Here is a 21,629-nt window from a genome sequence, read left to right as displayed (position 1 = left end):
TTAGCTATGAACTAAGTTGACAGATTCGGCCGATAACGAGCTCACGACTCGCCATAGGTAGCGATGTGTGGCATGCTGTGCTACTTGGCCCGCACGCCCGCAACGGTGTCCGAAGCAGCCGGTGTTTCTGGTCAATGACTTTTTCCAATATTCCATCCTCTCAACATCTTTGAGAACTTATTATTCTGTCATCTCTTGGGACCATCTTGTACCGAGCGTGTTGCTGATCGCATGCCACATCATCACTTGATTGCTGCAAACTACGCGTGGTTGCTCCTTGAATGCTTCTGGCCAACATGCCAATCCTACCTTCCTTTCCCTTTCAAACGCAGCAACAAAGGGTCATAATGCCACGAACGAATATCGAGCGGTTTAATGCTTGAGAAGATGTTTCTTGGCGGACATCCATCAACTCCACATATCGAGAATTGAAATACCTTCAAGACATACACGCAAGCCCGACGCGCACGTATAATTTTCCGATCTATTATGCCATAATTCGTATGGAGTAGCAAGAATTAAACGATTGGGCGCGATGACAGCGCACTTGGTCGCATATTCAATGAAGATTTGCAGGCCTGCTACACGACCTTGCCGTGGTCAAAAGCTACTTGTCGATGGGATATATGGTAATTCGGCTTTGGGTGTGTGTATACGTTGTTCAATGCGACTCTATTTACTGACTGACAGATTAGGATGATGACCCACGCTTTTGCTGCAAAGCCCCTGCAAAGCCCCTGCAAATCCCGACAGTCAAGCATTTCAACGTTCAACAAGCTCAAGAACCATTGATCTGCGCTTAGCTATATCCGTATCATATACATAAATCATTATGTAATTATACGCGACGTCATTCACTAAAAGGATAGCATTGTCTCTAGTCGAGGTCGCCTTGCGCTTGCTTACCTAACTGTTTAAGAAATGCTCAAGGTCCCCTCAGAACCACTCAACGCGTCTGAACACGCGTCTCGCCAAGGAGATTGGCCACATCCCTCACCCACCTTACCTTGCATTTGAAACGATAGTAACATACCGATGGGAACGCTTTGAAGATCACTCGCAGTAGGAATGGCTACAATCAAGCCCATCGAGGGCCGCACAGTAAGCGCTCGTCAAACTGCATGTCAACTTACCTGAAAGATTTGCCTGCCTTCACCCCGTACCACCTCCATAGCTCTTGCAATGTTGCAATTTCAGGGCACTGACATACCCCAAGGTCCACCAAATACAATCCGGTCAGGTCATCGTCGACCTTTGTTCTGTCGTCAAAGAATTGGTTGAAAATAGTATCGACGCCGGCGCAACAAGCATAGGTAGGCATTCCGAAAGCTCGCTTATAAATCCCAGGGCCCTTCCTACTCCTCCGCCAGAGCTCTTATTAGCTCAGGTGAGCTAACCATACTCTCCAATTTCAAGATGTGCGTTTCAAGAACCAAGGATTAGACAGTATCGAGGTTCAGGACAACGGGTCAGGGATCTCTCCGAATAACTATGAGACCATTGCCCTGAAGCACTATACCTCGAAACTTTCGACATACTCCGATCTCGCTACACTGCAGACGTTTGGCTTCCGTGGTGAAGCCTTGTCCTCGCTATGTGCTCTGTCTCAGTTCAGTGTCCTCACTTGCCTCGCAAAAGATGTGCCCAAAGGTGCGAAACTTGAGTTCGACACGTCGGGGAAACTCAAGAGCACGCACGTCATCGCCGCCCAGAAAGGTACCAACGTCATTGTGGAAAACCTCTTCCACAACCTGCCCGTCCGCCGCCGCGAGCTTGAGCGTAACATCAAGCGGGAATGGAACAAGGTCATTGCACTTCTGAACCAGTACGCCTGCATTCAAACAGGAGTTAAATTCACTGTATCACAGCAGCCTAGCAAGGGAAAACGTATCGTACTCTTTTCCACCAAAGGCAACATGACAACACGCGAGAACCTTGTCAACATCTTCGGCGCCAAGACAATGACAGTCATGGTCAAGTTAGACATGACACTCAAGTTTGAGCCCACTACTGCTTCTAGTTTATTGCCTAGTCAAAAAGACATGCATAGCTCCGCTGAAGCTCGTCTTCAAGGGTATGTCAGCCGACCAGCGCACGGCGAAGGCCGCCAAACACCAGACCGGCAAATGTTCTTCGTTAACGGCAGACCATGCGGACTGCCTCAATTTGCAAAGGTGTTCAACGAGGTTTACAGGTCATACAATTCATCCCAGTCTCCTTTTATATTTGCCGACATCCAACTTGACACGCACCTATATGATGTCAACGTTAGCCCCGACAAACGTACAATTCTATTGCACGACCAAAGTCGGATGCTGGAAAACTTGAGAGAAGCTTTGATTGCTCTTTTTCAGTCACAAGATTATTCCATACCGGTTGCCAAACTTTCAACGCAGAAGGCACAGGTGGAAGCGCAAACCCCTGTAGTTGGGAACACCGGCTCTGAAAGTAGAGAGCAAAGTGCAAAAGTCCCAGCTTTTGCTGCAAAGACTGCAACGGAAGCAATACGAAGCGACAATTCCAGCTCTGAGAATGAAACTGATAAACCCACGCGAAAGGGGCGGACAACGAAGCCCACCAAACTGACCGCAGCAGAGCTACAGTCGCAGAACTTGATTAGCCGATGGATCGGGAAAAAAGCTGACGAGCCCAAAAGTTTGGAGATCCAAGATTCACGACATAAAGAGTCGTTGGATAGCAGAAACGATATTGAGGAGTCGGCCATGTGTCAAAAGTCGGCAGTACCGCAGGATGAGGATGATATCTCTGGGGAGCTCTCAACATCTTCCATGGAGGTACCGGATAATGATTTGGTTACTCCGATTGGACTTTCTCGCAAAGTTCTCGATTTTCATACTCGTCTTTCTGAGGTGGATGCCCAAGACACTGTTGGGACACGATTAGCGGATATAGCAAGTACGCAGGATACCGACAAGGAAAACACAGAGGCAGAGGTTCCAGCAATTACGCCAGTCAAAGCACCACGACATACCAGCCGACCATTGACAGCGACACCACGGCTGCTTAAAAGGTCTGTTGCAGACATGGCGGCCGTTAACATTGGGTGCCACAGGCCCACGGGCCCAACAGAAACTCAATCTAAGCGAGCGAGGGTCGATACTGGCCCAGAAGCGAGAGAGCCTCCATTCGACGAAGCTGCATACTCGATAGCAAACTTAGCTACCGGTTCTTCCCCAGATGGAAGACTATCAGGGATTCAGCGAAGCAAGCAGGGGAGGCTATCCAAGGACTGCTCAGAAAATCCCGATGAGGACGACTCAGCCATTGCTACCGATGAAGACGCCTATGTCCCTGCCTCATCCAAGTCGCAAGTGGAGAATCATCCTGACGAGGCAATGAGCGTTGATGATGTCGGTGGAAGGTTAGCATGCACTCCAGGAGGGCCTGATGTGATGTCCAGCCCGACAGATAGCCCCAATAATTTATCTGCGAGTTACAGCGACGATATAAACACACTTCAGTCGACTGTGGAAAGGGGTCGAGCCAAGAACATCTCTTTGGGGCAGGACAATACAAGCAGTAGATCTCTTGTTCTCAGAGCAGGGATAAAACGAAAGGATGCTATTTTGCAATACGAGCAAAACATTAGAATGAGTAAGGAAGCCTTAAAATCTCTTCTGGAGTCGTGGGCGTCGGAATGCAAGCGAGCCGCATCACAACGTAACCCACTGAAGGGTGCCACTAGCATAGAGTCCGAAGACGCTGAAGAGGTCCTTTCTTTGATTATCTCGAAGTCGGACTTTGGAAAGATGACCGTTGTTGGCCAGTTCAACCTGGGTTTTATCATTGCTGTCCGACATGCAATACGAGGCGGCAACGATGCTACATCGACAAGTGGGGACGAGCTTTTCATTATCGATCAGCATGCATCAGATGAAAAGTACAACTTTGAACGGCTACAGTCCGTAACTGTCGTCCAATCGCAACGTCTTGTTCATCCCAAGCAGCTCGAGCTCACCGCTCTGGAGGAAGAAATCGTTATGGAAAACCTAGCCGCCTTGGACATTAACGGCTTTAAAGTTCTTGTGGACGATTCAGGCGACCAACCCGTGGGTTCACGGTGTAAACTTATCACACTTCCCCTGAGCCGTGATACAACGTTTACTCTTTCTGATCTTGAAGAGCTTATATCTTTGCTTGGGGATCACCTGAGCAGTGCCAGATCTGCCCCACGGCCGTCGAAAGTGCGGTCTATGTTCGCGATGCGAGCTTGCCGTAGCAGCGTCATGATAGGCAAGGCACTGGCGCATCGGCAAATGGAGAGGCTGGTCCGGCATATGGGCGAGTTAGATAAACCTTGGAATTGCCCCCATGGGCGGCCAACCATGCGGCATCTGGGTGGTCTCGGTTCTTGGGACGATAATGGCTGGAAGGAGGCCCAATCTCGAGTCAACTGGGCTGAATATGCTCGGAGCTAGCGTTGATGTGCGGACCTTTGAGGGAGTTTGTTGCTGGACAGTGGATGGACGGATAGTCGAGATATGGGACAGAGACGACCTATCATGGCACACGCAGCAAATTTACGACTAGACACTGATCTCAGACTCAAAGGCACCTAGGTGAATTGATTTCTGGAATAAGTCAAGATTTTGAGTCGAGTTCTTGTATACAGAGGAAAAATCCTATCCAACTTGTATTTTGCCTATTCTATCCCTGCTCATGGAAACTCGGATTTCGCAATCATGCTATACTCTGTGCCTTCTTACAAAGCTGCCTCGGCATAAACCTACAAATCAACTGGCCATGAACCCCTCCAGTACCCCTTGAAAACTCCAAAACACAAAGACACTACGGCTCCCAACCCACCGTTTCCCGTATCAAGAGTGTCGCCGGCCTGCCTCATTCTTTTAACATGCTGTGGCGCGAATATCCATTCATCGACCCTGCAAGGCCCTCCTCCGCAACCTTGCCACTTACATTGCGACGCCCATAGGCCGCAGAGTACGGCTTGTTGTCGTAGTCGTTGCCGGATGATACTTGTCGGTTACTACCAACCATGACAGGCGGCGTTGCGGGCTTGAGCTCCCCGTAAGGCTTAGAGTAAAAATCGGATTCCGGCTGGATCGAGCTATTGCGGTTCCGCGGCCAGGGTTGTGCGGCCAGAGAAGAAAGCCTCTCATCAGCAATATCGTTGCTGCCGCTACCCCGTCGCGGATTGGAGCTCACCTCAGAGAGGGCATGGTCTCTCGACATGTGATACGGCGCCTTGCTCCTAGCAGGCGCCGATTGAGGATTAGATCCTAATGGATTAGGGTGCGTGTTGGTGCTAATGTCGTTCTCAAAATCGCTGCCAGCTAGATCATTTTCGTCTTGCTCTGAGTCGGAATGGTCAGGGTTGTATCGTTGGTCGAGGGCTTCATATGCTTTATTGGTCGCTCGCTTCTGCCCTGCCAACGCGGCTGCGTCTATGGCGCGATTGCGCTTCTGCGTACGAGAGATCAATGAGTCAGTAGTGAACCAAGTTTCGGTGAATTTGCCCGTGTTGCGAGCCTGAGTCAAAGGCGAACTCTGAGAAGAGATGGGCGTTTGAGGTGCTGAGGTATTTGTATCGTGAAGTGAAACCTCGGTGTACGAACTACGGTACGAGCGAGGCGCAGAGGTGCGTGTATATTCACTGGCGACGCCCGAGTTCCGCAGCGACTTTCCAGGAGCAACTTGATACTGCCGGCTGGGTAAATCAGTACAAGAGTTCCGCGTGAGGTTTGAGAGGTCAGATCCGGCTCGAGTATGTTGAAAGGGAATGCTCGGGGGTCGAGAAACGTCCTCGTAGGGTGCACCAGACCGTCGACGGTCCTCCAGAGGTGTAGAGTGCCGTTTCTCATTTTCATCACTGAAGCTGGTCGTGACGCTAGACTTATTTTTCTTGTGCTTAGCCCGAGAGGTCAAATGATCTTCCAATGGATTCATGTCAGGGGGCATCTGAGTAATCTTGCGAAACATTAAACCTAGCCATCCTGAGATGAAAAGAGATACCAGGTGCAAGCCCCCTGCGCCAATGAAAGTGTAGGTAACAGCGGGAATAAAGTAGCCCAACAGGTTCTGGTCAACCCAACGTGCCGTCCAGGAGGCACTGTTGTCTTTGGCATTCAAAGCCCCGTACACATAGAGAGGTATGACACCCAGGTCCGATATGCCAGAGAAGAGCTGGTAAGCGGTTGATGAAGCAGGGCTTCGACCTCCAGCTGGCCTTGACAAATGGTAAATTGCATAGAAGCAGTGCAACATGACGACACCCGGCTGTATGCTCATCAGTCCGGTCATCCGAGGAAATTGCAGTGTGTAACAAACTAACCGTGATGCGCATCACCCAGCCGGCCAAAGTCTCAATGTTATTCAGCAAAATGAGTAAAGCGAGGAGGCCAGCGGCAGCTATCAATTCCAATACTCTCAGACCTAGCTGGAAGACCCGCATGGCCTTGATCCAGCTTTTCGTTCTCGGGCTGAGGGACACATAATTATTGGACCGATGTGAGAGCACCAAATGAGCACTATGGCAAAGACGGAACTGTTAGTACATGTTTTTGGGCGAAAAGCCTCGATCGCAAAGCGTCTATATAGAGAATGCTCACTCAGGATGGCGATTGAAAGTGACCAGCGGCCCGTTGGGTTTTGGCTTCCGCGGTTTGGGCTCCCAGCTGGCGCGTGTCACTGCCTTGGGGTCGAACTTGGGTTCGGGAAAGCGCGGGTCGTGGTTGTGACTGACGGCGTTGTAAAGGAAAGGCTGTTGAGCCATTATCGCGATAGAACCTTGGTGGCCGGTTTCCTCTTGGCACCAGCAAGCGGATTATTGAGGAATGCCCAAGGAGACCGCTGGGAATGAACGCTTGGAATGTAGTCGATGTGATGCAACCGACACCAGAACTTGTGGTTGGGACTGTGTCTAGGGTCCCTAGGGCAAATCGAGCATGTGGATGAAGGAGGGGAACGCCCATAAAATAGGGGGAGCGTGGTAATAGTTAAAGTCAGACAGAGAGATATGACAGCCGGGCACAAGGAGGCTAGAATAAGTCGGGGTCAGATTGATAAAGTCAGGTATAACGCTCAACATGGTGAGGTCCGTACTAACACAAGGTCTTTGCCGTCATCAACACCCAATCGAAGCCAGTTCACGGCGCATAGGTTGCCGCAGCAACATAGCGTGCATGTCATTGTCTCCCAACTTGGCTACTTCTCACTGGATGAGGCACCATAGGTTGCTTTTAGGCGCTGTTAGTCAAGTGGGTACGTACTGTCTCCCGTTGTACAAGCCCTTTCTCTGAGTGGCCACTGTGACCTTATATCTCATGCCTGTCAAATTTGGGAGGAATCAACACCCAGGATAATCTTGGATTGTCTTTTGTCTGTGCCATTTTTTAATTGATTGGTTTATTTCGTATATTCTCAAATAACACACCCTGCATAGCATCTAAACCAGCTGGAGCTAAGTTCCACTCCATATTTAGAACTGCATCAAACACACAATCGGGTCCAACGTGCCCGGACTTCGCGGTTCTGTGGTTCCTTAGCGTCCGTACATTGCAGTTAACCCACGGCTTCGCGTCTTGGACGGACTCCGGTGCTATATCCGAACAACACCCGGTCGGCGGCAGGGTTACTTACTTCCCAGAGCCAGTCCACTATTGAAGGTGCTTTTTCTCTCCTATCCTATTCCTTTTGTTAAGGGCCTCAAATAACAGCAGTTCCCTTCCTTGACGATCACAGGGTGTCTTACACAAACATACTTTGGGCGAGGAGCAAATTGAGCCCGAATTACGGCATCAACCACAGCGGCTCTGAGCCAATGCCCGTCTCAATGCTTCTGTCACGGACTTGGTCGCGGCTAGGCCCAAATTGCGGCCATGTCCGGCCGAGGGTGGGCACCAGCAGCTCCGAAGTTCGACGGATAGGCACCGCCGCAATCGCCGCAAGGCAAACTCGTACTCCCGAACACCCTTTTCGCTTGGCTGTCATAGGTTCAGGCCCTGCTGGTTTCTACTCCGCTTACCGCGTCATGTCCCAGCTTCCTCACGCAAAGGTCGACATGTACGAATCGTTGCCGGTCCCTTTTGGCCTTGTCCGCTTTGGCGTTGCCCCAGATCATCCTGAGGTGAAGGTTGTTATCAGCTCTATTTACCTCTGCCGTTGTGTCCTACTAATACATAGTAGAATTGCCAGGACAAGTTTGAGGAGGTTGCCAGCTCACCTAACTTTTCATTCATTGGTAATGTATCTATCGGTGATTCGGGGCTCCATCCAGATAGCTGTACTGTCCCGCTTTCCATTCTGTTGCGACAGTATGATGCTGTATTGCTGGCATACGGGGCTGCCAAAGACAGGACGCTTAATATTCCAGGAGAGTCGGGGCTCCAAGGTGTCTATTCAGCCCGGCAATTCGTAGGCTGGTATAACGGTCTGCCCGAGTATGCGGGGTTGGCACCAGATCTATCCAAGGGCGAAGAAGCGGTCATTATTGGGCAAGGTAATGTCGCTTTGGATGTAGCCCGCATGCTTCTCGAAGACATTGATGTACTGCGTCGAACAGACATCACAGAAGATGCTCTAGCCCGGCTAGCGTCCTCCCGTGTCAAGCGAGTTCATGTTGTAGGAAGACGCGGACCTATGCAGGTACGTGCATCTGCAGCCGCACACGACAGGCAACCATCAGCAATATCATTAACCTTTGCTTCTAGGCGGCCTTCACCATCAAGGAGGTGAGAGAATTGATGAAGATTTCAAACGTCGCCTTCCATCCTGTTGATACGACCCTCATCCCCCCTGACATCAAAGCCCTTCCAAGGGCCGCAAGGAGGTTGATGGAGGTAGTAGCAAAGGGTTCACCGACTCAAGCTGATGAAGTCAATAAGTCTTGGTCGCTGGACTTTTGCCTCAACCCCATGGAATTTCTGGCCAGCAAAGCTACGCCATCTAATATCGGCAGTACCCTGTTCGAGCGAACTGAACTGTCCCACAAGTATGATCCCGGTGCACAGGCGCGCCTTACTGGAGAGCCAGTAATAGTGCCTTCCGATATTGTGTTCCGGTCCATCGGCTACAAATCCGTCCCCCTGCCAGGTTTTGAGGAGGCTGGCTTTATTTTTGACGATCGACGAGGTGTTGTTTTAAATGATGGACGCGGTAGAGTCTTCCATCATGGCCAAAAGGGAGCCTCAGGTTCTCTTAAGTCCGATGTCTCTCCTGGCGTCTACTGTGCCGGCTGGGTAAAGAGAGGACCTACCGGCGTCATCGCTTCGACCATGCAGGACGCCTTTGAAACCGGTGACTCAATCGTACAAGACTGGCTATCCGGTTTGCAGTTCCTTTCAACGCCGGACTCAAGTCCAGCCGGTTGGCATGGTGTCAGCGCAGAGATTGGCGACAATGCTTCGAAAAGAGTAAGTTGGGACGACTGGCATAGGATCGACAATGCAGAGAAGGAGAAGGGCCGTGCCTTGGGCAAGGAACGAGAGAAATTTACATCCACTAAAGCCATGCTGGAGGTTTTGGCATAGAAAAAAAAAAGATAAGAGCAACCACTTGTAATGATGCTCATTCCTGTATATTGCAAACGTTATCACTGCTTGACCTTTTCCGTCAATTCGGGCACTTTTTCAAACAAATCCCCCACGAGTCCAACATCTGCCACTTGGAAAATGGGAGCATCCGCATCTTTGTTGATAGCCGCAATAACCTTGCTGTCCTTCATACCCGCAAGATGTTGAATGGCACCCGAAATACCGACTGCCATATAAAGCTGAGGTGCAACAACCTTACCAGTCTGGCCAACTTGGAGGCTGTTGTCCGCGTATCCGCTGTCCACCGCTGCTCTGGAAGCACCAACTGCAGCACCCAGAGAATCGGCTAACGGCAACATGACCTTATCAAAATCTTCCTTCGACTTGAGACCTCTGCCGCCAGAGACCACTCTACTAGCGGTTGCGAGGTCTGGCCGATCGGACTTGGCTAGATCCTCCGAAACCCATTCGGTTGTAGAATCGGACTTGGGGTCAATGCCTTCCTCAACGGCAGCCGTACCAGTAGTAGCCTCGGCAGCAGGGAAGGCGGTGCCCCGGATCGTGATAATCTTAATCGGATCGGACGACTCGACAGTCGCGATGGCATTGCCAGCATAGATGGGCCGGACAAAGACGTTCTCGCTCTCTATAGAGGTTATATCGGAAATTTGCTGAGAATCTAAGAGGGCGGCTACGCGGGGTAGCAGGTTCTTTCCAAAGGCAGTGTGTCCGGCGATAACGTGAGTGTAACCACCCTTCTTGATGTTTTCAACTAGAAGGGGCGCATAGTTCTCGGGCAAGCCCTGCATAGCCAATGCGTCAGATGAGCCGAATGCGACTTTGCCATGAATTGTACAAATGGGGAGGGGGGAGCGGACCTTGTCATATGCGCTATTGTCCACAGCGATAATCTTCTCGACACCTTCAACCTTGGCCGCCTCCTCAGCCACGCTCCTGACATTGCTTCCCGCCACAAACCCATGAACGGAGCCGCCCAGCTTCTTCGCCGCAGTGATCGCGCTCAAAGAGCCGTGGTTTAACTGGCCCTCTCTCTGTTCCAAAATGGCGAGAGTGGACAACAGATTCCTTGTCGACGTAAACCGTTGCCTCAACAATCCGTTGACCACTGGGGCAGCCCCGCTGGCAATGGCCCTTCGAGCTGGAAAGAGCATCGTAACCGGGACGAAAGTAGAATTATGATGTCAAGTTATACTCAAATTGAAGAGCAGTTACGAGAAACCTGATGGAGGCTGCAGCAGGAGGAATTGATATGTTGACGATGCTGAGTATATATGAACGGTTGGACACGGCCCGGGGTTACTACGCCGAATTCGCATGAAGCCTTCCTCAGCTGCTTGCCCAATACGTGCCGTCATCAATGTGTCCAAAGAAACACCCCCTGGGGTGAGGCTAGTATTCCATTACAATCGGCTATTTGCTCGTTGCGGCCTCAGGAATCTCCTGTGTATTCGATACACACGTGAAAGAACGGAGTCACGTGAAAAGCGGTCCAAGCATACCGTTCGAGCTCTTACCTAAGAAGCATTTGGCGAAGAAGAGATCTTGCCCGCATTAGACGCCAGTAACAGCCCGTTGTCCCCAGCATCTCGCGCCAAAATTTCTCCAGGTTCAGACGCGACTCCATAACCACCACACGCATCGTCAATCACCTTTCAAACTACGCGCTGTAAGAGGGGCACATCTGTGGGCTACATCATCAAACAACAAATTTTAACAGTCGCATGCCATAGATTGATTCAGTCATTCAGCTTGCTTCCTATTTGCGCGTCGCGCCGGTGCATTTTCTCGCGATTTACCGACAACTTTAATGTCCGTTGTCTCCTGAGGCTGCCTCGTTGAAATCATCATGGAGGACCAGGCGAATTATGGCTTATCCAGTGCTACCTCTCCTGGCAGCAATCCAATTCTCTCCCAGCCGCCCTTACAATCTGCCGCACCCGTATCTGGAGACGGCAGTGAAGGTACGTGTCAGTCTTGTTACTCGATCGGGATTCGCTTTTTATCAAGCATGGCCAGCTAATTCAACTGATGGAAGTAGACATTCAGATGACTGAGGGCCCCATTGCGGAACCTAGCATCAAGCAGGATAGCGCAACCCCCGCACCAGGCGTGACTACCGATAACCCTCTCGATGCTTCCGACGGTCCTGCTCCTGAGGCCAACCAGGACGAAGAGATGGGCGGTTCACGTGAAGAGGCCAAAGACAGCCAAGGTGCAAAGGAAGGCGATGATGCTACAGCTGGAACCGATGCGGATGGGCAGGACTCCAAGACCAAGGAAACGCTTGAGTCGGCAGCTCGGGAGCATCTCATCTCGCAAACACATGCAATTGTCTTGCCCAGTTATAGCACATGGTTTGACATGAACACCATCAACGATATCGAGCGCAAGGCCATGTCCGAATTTTTCAACAGCCGTAACCGTAGCAAAACTCCGGCTGTTTACAAGGACTATCGCGACTTCATGATCAACACCTACAGACTGAATCCAGTCGAGTATCTTACAGTGACAGCTTGTCGGCGGAACCTGGCTGGAGATGTTTGCGCCATCATGCGAGTTCATTCCTTCCTTGAGCAGTGGGGTTTAATCAACTATCAGGTAACTGCTTTGACATATAAAGATCGTGGCGACTAAGACTAACGGTATGTAGGTTGATGCCGAGCAGAGACCGTCGCATGTTGGACCCCCATTTACTGGTCATTTCAAGATTATTTGCGATACACCTCGTGGTCTCCAACCATGGCAACCGTCAGCGGATGCAGTTGCATCCGCTGGGAAACCAAGCGCAGATACAGAAAAGAAGGTAGCGGCAATGCCTGTTCCTAAGGGCGATCTTAACCTTGAAGTCAGCCGTAACATTTACGAAGCAAGCGCCAAGGGGACAAAGCTTAATAAGACTGAACCGAAGACCAATGGCGAAACGCCGGTAACCAACGGCATTTCTGGTGTGGAAGAAGCGACAAAGACGCCCATCGTCAAGGTCAACTGCCACACCTGTGGCATCGACTGCACTAGATTATACTACCACAGCTCGCAGGCCGACCCTAACTCGAAGACCAAGTATGATGTTTGTCCAAGCTGCTATCTCGAGGGCCACCTCCCAGGCAACCAGACCAGTGCTCAATTCACCAGAATGGAAAATCCTACCTACACAACTGTTCTTGATCGGGACGCGCCATGGAGTGACGCCGAAATTCTACGGCTTCTGGAGGGCATCGAAAGGATGGACGACGACTGGAATGAGATTGCAGATCACGTAGGCACCCGCACCCGTGAGGAGTGTGTCTTACAGTTTCTGTCTTTGGACATTGAGGGCAAGTACATTGATTCAGACCTTGCCGTCAATGCACCTACTGGCCTTGCCATGCTCGGAACACAGGGTGGCCACCTCCCTTTTAGCCAGGCGGACAACCCTGTCATGTCTGTAGTGGGATTCCTGGCAGGTCTCGCAGACCCAGCTACCACCGCAGCCGCAGCAAACAAGTCGGCAGAGGAGCTTACCCGTAAACTCCGCAGGCGGCTGGAGGGCGAGGATTCCGAGGAGCAGGCTATCACAAACGGCAAAGGCAAAGACAAGGATGGCGACTCGATGGAAATTGATGTCCGACAAGATGTGACTACGACTACAACCACTACAACAACGACCACGTTAGCGACAATTCCAATGGCTACGATGGGCGCCCGAGCAGCTGGCCTCGTATCTCACGAAGAGCGTGAAATGACACGGCTGGTGTCTGCTGCTGCCAATCTAACTCTTCAGAAGCTGGAACTAAAGCTGAAGTATTTCAACGAGATGGAAGCTATTCTCCAGGCAGAACGTAGAGAGCTTGAACGTGGCCGGCAACAACTGTTCTTGGACCGTCTGGCTTTCAAGCATCGCGTCCGAGAAGTACAGGATTCGCTTAAAACCGCGGTTGATACGGGAGGTGACCAAGGCCTCAAGCTTGCTCAGGAGGCGATGTCGGATGGCGCAAATCTCACATTCCAGGCAGCACCAGGATCAAGTGCTGTGCAACCATTGAGTAGTGAAGGGCAGATCAAGAGCTTTGAGGCCTAGGGAGAATCGTCAATGTTTGTATTGACCGCAAGATGAAGGTGAGCATGTCAGATGTGAGTGTCAGAGCGATGGTTCGCCCACTCTTTGTCCTATTTTTCCTTCTTTTTCTCCTGAGGGCTTGGGTTGGCGACGAACAGGAAATGGAATGTACAATTGCGATGATTTGATATAGTTAGGTAATCCGGGGCGTCCGAGGGATTTCCCAAGGCTTGGCGACGTGCTGTTGCGTTGTGCAAGTAAGTGTATTAGATACATAAAAACATACTTATCTACTCATTTTATGTCTGGCTGCACCAAGCTGGTAAGACCATCATCTGTGTATTTCTAGCTGTAGAGTTGGTTGGGCGTGAAACATAAATTGCCCCAGCGCATCAAGCGCGTCTTGATTGAATGGCCCGGGCTGACGGTACCCCAAGACTGGCCAAAGATCCCCGTGCTCCGAAATCATGAGGTAGTTTTAGTCCGTTCGTCCACAGGTCGCTCGGGTTAAGGGTCAAGATGAGCGCGGCGTAGCTGTACTTGGAGGCTTTGCTTTAGGGTGCAGGTCCCACTTCTTTGGCTGTAACCTCCGTTGGCCCAGGACGGACCAGTCTGGGATAGGCCTTCTCCTTGTTGAATCCTTGCCTCCTTGTACAGAGAAAGGCACTCATCTTCGAAAAAAAAAAAAAAAAAAAAAGGGTTGTCGATGGCTGTGGCGCGAGTTGCCCTTTGGCTTGGTTATTCATCCTTATAGCATCCCATCGTTGTGGGACATGTGTACCTTTGAAAGCCTTCGATTTTAGAGCTGAAGATGAGGCAATGAAGCTGCTAGTATGCATAGCAAGTGCAGATGATGAGCAGGCCTGCCCCCAATGAAAGGAAAGAGTGGACACCGCTGGGTCCGCTGGAGCGTACCCCATATCTGGAGCTGCTTGACTCCGGTGTCCACAGAAGCGTGGGGTACGTACTGTGTACCCAGCAGACCGCAAAGGAAAAGGAGCAAGTGTTGTTTTACCTCGGCCCAATGGCTCAATTGGCCGCCTTTACGAACCAGCCCTAGCCATGCTTGCCGATTGCACCGCACAGCGCCGAGGGACGTTGGAGGGAAAACAAGGGTGCTTGACTCGAAGGAGGGGGTTGCATACAGTTGTAGCCAAAGGCACATGGAGGAACTGCAATGCAGCAACACTGCTCTAGCCTGTAACAACAGTTGCTGCAACAGCAGCCTTTCCCCGTTCCCCAGTAAGTTCTCCGCCAGCCAGGCTGACGTGGAGGGGGCACGGGGGGCACGGGGCCACGGGGGTCGAGAGTGACGAGGCACGTCAACGACATTGAGCGACTGACCGTCGGACGGGACCACGGCGGACTGCCTCAAGGGAGGGAAATGAGAGATGAGTTACGACCAAAGCCAAGTGTCATAAGCCGAATCTTGTCGTAGCTCAGCATGATAACACTGGGACATGCCCAGCTTTCATCAGATAGAACTGCTCTAATTTTTCTTTCCACCTACGACTTGCTCAATTTCTGTTACGCTGCACCTTGCACCCTTACTTGACTACAGCACACACGGTTAACCCTTCATTCTGACCGAGGTATCTTACGCTACAGCCGCACTACAGCTGCCACACTACTGGTCTTTGTTACCGTCGCATTCCGGCATCCATTATTATTGCCTTCACAAGGTGCCGCTTTACCTCATCGCCCTTTGGCTCTCATTCGTCTGCCTTCCACTACCATTGCCACCACTGCTGTTGCTAGCTACCTATCAATCGCCTCACGCGTCCGTCTCAATTTCCACCCACACAACTGCACAAACACCCACCACAAACATACATCCTTGTCCCGGTTAACTAAGGCCCGCGTGGGAGCTGGGCTGCTGGGTTTGGCTTGTGACAAGCAGCCACTCTTTTGACGGCTGGGGTCCGCTCCGGTCCATAGCGACTGACTTGCTACTCGACTACCGCGGATCTTTGCGGCTACGTGTGCCAACTATTTTAACACTGCACTTCCACACGCACCAGTCGGTCTTCCTTTTCAAGAATTGGTCATGTCGGCCGTCTTGCGAGCTCTGGAGGCTAGGTCTGCTACGGCAAGAACGAACTTTCGATTTCAAAGGTTCAATCGTCCGGTAAGTTGTACTGAACGTTGTCTTCCGGCCTGACTCTTCTCGCCTACATTTGCATTCAATATCCCCTCCTTTATCCACCTGCCCCCCCGTCATCCTTCTGACCGCGCTATGTTCTCTTCTTGTTTTCACTTGAACACCAAACTCCTAACTAGACAATCTCCTCTTAGACCATTGGAGCCATGGCGCCAGCAGCAAAGCGAAACAACAGTTCCCTTCCTACGGGTAAGTTTTTTCTTCTTTGTCACCTCGAAGGCTCACATTGCTGTCGTCCTTGTGCAGCGCAACACAAACAATGGCACTAATCATGTTGCGAACATCCAGGTTATGTCGAAGACAAGTCAAAGGGTCCGATGTTGAGATTCCAGGACTCCCTACCCCGGTTGCCCGTACCCACGTTGGAGGAGACAGCGGCCCGCTATGTCAAGACGCTACATCCTTTGCTCTCCGAATCTGAATTTGCCGCCAGCAAAAAGGCCGTTGAGGACTTCGTTAAGCCCGGTGGTATCGGCAGCAAACTACAGGAAAAGTTGCTTGCCCGCAGAGAGGATCCTGCTCACCGAAACTGGCTTTACGAGTGGTGGAACGACGCTGCATACCTTAGTTATCGAGACCCTGTCGTCCCCTACGTCAGCTACTTCTACTCCCACCGCGATGACCGTCGCCGGAGAAATCCCGCTAAGAGGGCTGCTGCCATTACCTCTGCTGTTCTTGAATTCAAGAAGCAGGTCGACGATGGCACCCTGGAGCCTGAGTATATGAAGAAACTGCCTATTTGCATGGACAGTTACAAGTGGATGTTCAACACCAGCCGCGTCGCTGCAAAGCCTGCCGACTATCCGGTCAAGTTCTCTCATAAGGACTACAAGCACATCATCGTCATTCGCAAGAATCAATTCTTCAAGATTCTTCACGAAGTCGACGGTAAGCAGCTCAATGCCTCGGAACTCGAGCAACAGTTTAGCAAAGTTTATGAATTGGCTCAGCGTGTCCCCGCTGTTGGCGCTTTGACAAGCGAGAACCGCGACGTCTGGGCCGACGCGCGCGACATTCTGCTCAAGGCGAGCCCGAAAAACGCGGCCGCCTTGGAGGCTATTGAGTCCTCGGCCTTCGTTGTTTGCCTCGACGATGCCGCTCCCGTTACACTTGAGGAGCGAGCGCACCAGTACTGGCATGGCGATGGTGCAAACCGCTGGTATGATAAGCCCTGCCAATTCATTGTTAATGACAACGCTACATCGGGATTTATGGGAGAACATTCCATGATGGATGGAACCCCCACACATCGCTTGAACGATTTCATCAATGATCTTATCTTCAACAATAAGATCGACCTCTCCGATCCCTCAATCCGCTCCAATCTGCCAGATCCTCAGATTGTCAAGTTTGAAGTTACCAAGGAGGTCCAGGCCGAGATTGATCGGGCCACCAAAGATTTCCACGACGTTATTGGTCAACATGAGCTTGCTGTTCAGGCGTATCAGGGTTATGGCAAGGGTCTGATCAAGAAGTTTAAGTGCTCGCCCGACGCTTATGTCCAAATGGTAATCCAGCTGGCTTACCACAAGATGTATGGCAAAAACCGCCCCACATACGAGTCAGCGGCCACTCGCCGCTTCCAGCAAGGTCGTACCGAAACTTGCAGGACTGTTTCGGATACCTCTGTCGCCTGGTGCAATGCCATGGCTGACCCCAATATTGAAGATCAGGTCAAGATTGACCTGTTCCGTCAGGCCATCGATGCCCATCTCGAGTACATCACTGCCGCCTCAGATGGCAAGGGTGTTGACAGACATCTCTTTGGTCTCAAGAAGCTGCTTGAGCCTGGAGAAGAGCTGCCAGCTATATACCAAGATCCTGCCTTCTCATACTCAGCTTCCTGGTACCTTTCAACATCACAGCTTAGTTCTGAGTTCTTCAACGGATACGGCTGGAGCCAAGTTATTGACGCTGGCTTTGGCATTGCCTACATGATCAACGAAAACAGGTATTATCTGCCAATAGAAAAGCCCAACTTATACATAATGTGCCGGACTAATTCGTTGAACAGTATTAATTTCAATGTTGTATCCAAGGGCCTGGGTAGCCAGAGAATGAGCTTCTTCCTCAATGAAGCTGCTGGTGACATGCGAGACCTTCTCATGCCTTCTCTCAAGCCAGCGAAGGCTAAGCTATAGAAGTATAGAACGCAAGAACAGGGTTTTGATTTGAAAATTAAGCGAACAAGGCGGCGCTGGCTTCCGCAACGTGCCTGTACCCCAATGTGTGTCTGCGTGTAAGTGGTTGAATGTGCTTAGCATCGCTACTGTAGAAGCATTTCTTTGGATCCATAGACGTATTCAGGGGCGTTAGCTGCCATCCTCAATTATTCGGTTACTATCAGTTCTACTTTCTTCCGTGGGCATCAAGCGTGATACTGCTTCTTAAGCTAGTTTTCTTTCTTGACGTCGTCCTTATTCGCTTTCACCTTATCATGTTGGCTTTGCTAATAGAAAGGCGAAAGTCAATGCAAGTCGAAGAGGCGCGCAAACACACATGTTAAGTTCAATTTGGAAAGATGAAATTGTGCACAAATTGGAGAACTATGAAATATGACCATGCTAACTCCTGGTCTAATCAGAACTGTCGCCGCTGTTGCGTCAAGTACCACGATGATATCTAGTTCTAGAGATGCAATTTTCGGGTTTTATCAGCCAGAATGAGATACAATCTCATTGACAAGGTCGCCTTTGCTTTCATCATAGTAGGAGCAGATTTGAGACGGCAGAGGTACTTCTTTGTAGTCCTCATCCTCTCCCGAAATGACGTTAAGGTTGATGCCGGAGGACTTGCTCGAGTAGATCTTGGTGCCTGTGCTCTCCTTGCTGAAATAAATCTGAGCGCCATCAATGGAATCCATCAAGACGGCAGGTACGGCACCGAGAACCTGCAATGCAAAGTTCTGCGATTTGATTACGTCTACAGTGGATACAAGGGACTCCACGATGAGAGACAGGCGCGCTGAATTCTCAATGGTTACCGCATTGGCTTTGCCCTTGATGATGATAGTAGTGTTGTTGCACTTGCTGATCAAGATTGAGTGTGATATAGAGGCTTCGACCTCAATCGGTTGAGGCTCCTTTTCGAAATTTTCCTAAAAGAGTTAAAAATAAATCAGCCTACTTCGTGTAACGTGGAATATATTTGAAAAAGGAATTTGCATCGTACAATAGTCCACTTGTTGCCCTCGAGCATCTTCTTGGGAGGCTTCTTAACGCGCATACTCTCCGGCTTGGGCTTCTTTCCGGGGGCCGGACTCTTGCCGCGCACTGAACCGTCATGATCAGACACCGTCGAGCTGGCACGAAGCGATGGATTTTTGTGTGTCATTTCAGACTTGTCAACTTTACGCAAGCCTTTAGTCACAGCCTCGCCTTTATTCAGCTCGGAGAAAACGGCGCCAAGACCACCCTTTCCGCCGGTGGCTTCTTCCTTGATTTCAAGCACGGGAGGAGGGCCGGGAGGCGGAGGCGGAGGCGGCAGGCCGCCAGCTGGAGGTGGTGGGAGAGGAGCAGCTGCAACAAGAGTTGCCGACAGAGACTTGGCGACCTCCTGGGCTGGCTGGCCCTTGGGGTTCCATGGAATGCCGTTGGGGAAGTGTTGCTTCACGTAATCGGCCAGATCGCGAAAAACTTGGTAAAAGGCATTGACCCATTCCGTTTGCTGCGCGTCCCTGCGGGCTGTAAGTTAGTATGCCTGGATAAAGAATGAAACTTTTGGTTTTCAAGGGCTGCAGTACTTGTCTTTTTGCTCCTTCAACACCCTGTTGCCAAAGAACTGGGCAGAACCCAAGGAGTCCTCGACGTGCTTGTAGGGACGGTTGTCAACGGTTACCCAAGCAAGAACCATGATACCCTCTGCTACGGCGCTAAGCTGGCTAAAGACAGCGGAACCACGGTTGGACTCCTTGATGTTGTTCACGGCCACAAGAGCTTCATTGATAGGTTTGAGAAGGTCCTGGTATACAGCCATCTCGGCACCATTCAGGTCAGGCTTCTTGGCCTTTGTAGTGATGAGAAGAAAGTGGCGTTGAGCTTGGAAACCTTGGAGAACTTTGGCGGCCTGGGTAGAGGTATTCAATCAGTATCGAACAGGTATGCTGATTGCTTGGGGCTGGTGCGAACGGACCTGATCGGCAACGAGGCCACCCAGCGTCTTGCTAATATTGACATATTTGTCAACGGATGTGTTTATGAACTGATCAAATTCTTCGATGGACTCAGGAACCGGTTCAGGGGGGGCCTGGGGAGCGGCAGGCGCTTGCGGTGGAGGCGGCGGCTGCGGCAGTGAGGTATTAGAGGCCGAGGGAGGAGTTGCGACAGATTGGTTGAGCGAGGGGACAGCTTGAGGAAGCTCGATCGTGGAAGAGGCAATGTCTTCGAGTCTAGCTGTGGCAGCTTCAAGCCTAGCTTTGAGGTTAGCTTGTTATATAGAGGCATAGATTGCAAAAGTAAGCAGCAAGCAGGATGAAGGATAATGTTGACCCCGTATCGATTGACAGTATGTTGGATTGTACGGGGATTGATTGGGGCCGAGGAGCGCAAAGTCGTACCGTTTGATGAGAGTTGTAAGATTATGCATATTGTTGGTTGCCATGCTGGATGCAGGAGTCAAGCCGAAGCTTCTCGGGAGATAATGGCGCACAAGAAAGAATATCGGTCGGGAAAAGGCACCGACTGGTGGATGTTAGGTGACAGAGATGGTGTGACGGAGAGCGTCGGGACACAGAGCTTTCGACTGGAGCAATGGAAGCGATGGCAACAGTGGCGGTAATAGCAGGGCGACTCTGCAATGCAAGGAGTGCAACACGGTCAGGGTGCAGTTTGCGGGTAGGGAACTAGAGTTGACTCGAGTGTAATGATGGGTGATGGGTCAAAAAGTATGGACGGTGGGTTTCAGCTGATGCGAAGCAGCCAGGATAAGGATAAATGCGCTGGTGGAAGGGGTAACAGGTCGGCGCAGACCTACTGAAATATTTGTTGATGGGTAGAGACGGCTACGGGTGGTAGTGATGGATGATGTGTTTGGGATATGTGTTGTCGCAAGCATCTAATGTCATGCCAAAATACAGTGACGTGGACAGACATTCGGCTCCTAAGCTTGCGTGGGGCCTGATTGAGTACCTTTTAGTGTGTGTGAAGCCTGGTGTGCGTGGCGGCTTTGGATATCTGACTTTATGCAAAGCAGCCTGCTTCGGGTGTAGGTACTTGTTCACAAGACATCCCAAGCCCACAGCGCTAAACTGCTCCTAAACAAGCAGCACTGTTTCGATATAACTTTGGTGCCTGGACAGATGAGGCTCTCTAAGATTCATCTTTGAGTACTTAATGGAGTTAACAGACAGCCATTGGTGCTGACTTCAGAGGCACCACGACACTCCACTAATCCAGCTACATCTCGTGTTCATGTACGTGCTGCCGACGTCGCTCACTTACGTGTAGGTAGTGCAATAACATTGCTCGGTACTCTCCTATCACGGTCGCCTCGTAACATCTAACTTCGAGTCCAAATCATGAAGTTTCCAGCTAGATAGAGGTGGAATGTCTCCTTATTGAATACCTCAGGTGCAGGTCAGACGAGAGTTTCCCTTTCCAACGATGCCTTCCTGCAGCACAATATTGCCGAAAACGGAGTGGCCTTATACCGTGCAGTGCAGGCTTACCCTGTTCACGCCGCTGCCCAACTTGTAGTAAATTAGGGCACTCATTGGTAGATGTATGCGGTTAGGTCCCTCGCCATTGGATATTGGTGTGAAAACGCTTGAGTGATAAGAGCTTATCTGCTTAATCCGATGGTTCCAGATTTGCATTTTGTACTCTTTCGTCAGCCTTACGACTTGTCTCATGTCAAAGTATTCAAGACTGGATATGTGCATTTCACGGATCGAGTAACCCTA

At 50.8% G+C, this 21,629-nt stretch overlaps 7 protein-coding genes across 7 annotated transcripts; 4 read left to right on the top strand and 3 right to left on the bottom strand.

Moving 5' to 3' along the window:
• Window positions 1–1,068: 1,068 nt before the first annotated feature.
• Window positions 1,069–4,439, top strand: CTRU02_202080 (DNA mismatch repair protein pms2; the record flags this gene model as incomplete). Its single annotated transcript, XM_036732530.1, has 3 exons — window positions 1,069–1,101; window positions 1,217–1,313; window positions 1,417–4,439. 3 exons carry the CDS (start codon window positions 1,069–1,071, stop codon window positions 4,437–4,439), a joined length of 3,153 nt encoding a protein of 1,050 aa, XP_036575780.1.
• Window positions 4,440–4,860: 421 nt separating this feature from the next.
• Window positions 4,861–6,754, bottom strand: CTRU02_202079 (uncharacterized protein; the record flags this gene model as incomplete). Its single annotated transcript, XM_036732531.1, has 3 exons — window positions 4,861–6,258; window positions 6,314–6,509; window positions 6,591–6,754. The coding sequence occupies 3 exons, from the start codon at window positions 6,752–6,754 to the stop codon at window positions 4,861–4,863; spliced, it is 1,758 nt and encodes a 585-aa protein (XP_036575781.1).
• Window positions 6,755–7,813: 1,059 nt separating this feature from the next.
• CTRU02_202078 (NADPH:adrenodoxin oxidoreductase, mitochondrial) lies at window positions 7,814–9,509 on the top strand (the record flags this gene model as incomplete). Its single annotated transcript, XM_036732533.1, has 3 exons — window positions 7,814–8,113; window positions 8,167–8,625; window positions 8,691–9,509. The coding sequence occupies 3 exons, from the start codon at window positions 7,814–7,816 to the stop codon at window positions 9,507–9,509; spliced, it is 1,578 nt and encodes a 525-aa protein (XP_036575782.1).
• Window positions 9,510–9,571: 62 nt separating this feature from the next.
• Window positions 9,572–10,684, bottom strand: CTRU02_202077 (electron transfer flavoprotein subunit alpha; the record flags this gene model as incomplete). Its single annotated transcript, XM_036732532.1, has 2 exons — window positions 9,572–10,315; window positions 10,391–10,684. 2 exons carry the CDS (start codon window positions 10,682–10,684, stop codon window positions 9,572–9,574), a joined length of 1,038 nt encoding a protein of 345 aa, XP_036575783.1.
• Window positions 10,685–11,379: 695 nt separating this feature from the next.
• CTRU02_202076 (SWIRM domain-containing protein) lies at window positions 11,380–13,590 on the top strand (the record flags this gene model as incomplete). The annotated part of the gene is made up of 3 exons (XM_036732534.1): window positions 11,380–11,494; window positions 11,572–12,131; window positions 12,184–13,590. The coding sequence occupies 3 exons, from the start codon at window positions 11,380–11,382 to the stop codon at window positions 13,588–13,590; spliced, it is 2,082 nt and encodes a 693-aa protein (XP_036575784.1).
• A 2,286-nt stretch (window positions 13,591–15,876) lies between these two features.
• On the top strand, window positions 15,877–17,871 carry CTRU02_202075 (carnitine acetyl transferase; the record flags this gene model as incomplete). The annotated part of the gene is made up of 3 exons (XM_036732535.2): window positions 15,877–15,919; window positions 16,019–17,681; window positions 17,745–17,871. The coding sequence occupies 3 exons, from the start codon at window positions 15,877–15,879 to the stop codon at window positions 17,869–17,871; spliced, it is 1,833 nt and encodes a 610-aa protein (XP_036575785.2).
• A 512-nt stretch (window positions 17,872–18,383) lies between these two features.
• CTRU02_202074 (Adenylyl cyclase-associated protein) lies at window positions 18,384–20,329 on the bottom strand (the record flags this gene model as incomplete). The annotated part of the gene is made up of 5 exons (XM_036732536.1): window positions 18,384–18,827; window positions 18,902–19,406; window positions 19,473–19,795; window positions 19,862–20,138; window positions 20,286–20,329. 5 exons carry the CDS (start codon window positions 20,327–20,329, stop codon window positions 18,384–18,386), a joined length of 1,593 nt encoding a protein of 530 aa, XP_036575786.1.
• Window positions 20,330–21,629: the final 1,300 nt, after the last annotated feature.

This window comes from Colletotrichum truncatum (assembly GCF_014235925.2).
Source record: "Colletotrichum truncatum strain CMES1059 chromosome Unknown Contig_0001, whole genome shotgun sequence".
NCBI lineage: Eukaryota > Fungi > Ascomycota > Sordariomycetes > Glomerellales > Glomerellaceae > Colletotrichum > Colletotrichum truncatum.
This window is presented reverse-complemented; position numbering and strand designations above follow the sequence as displayed.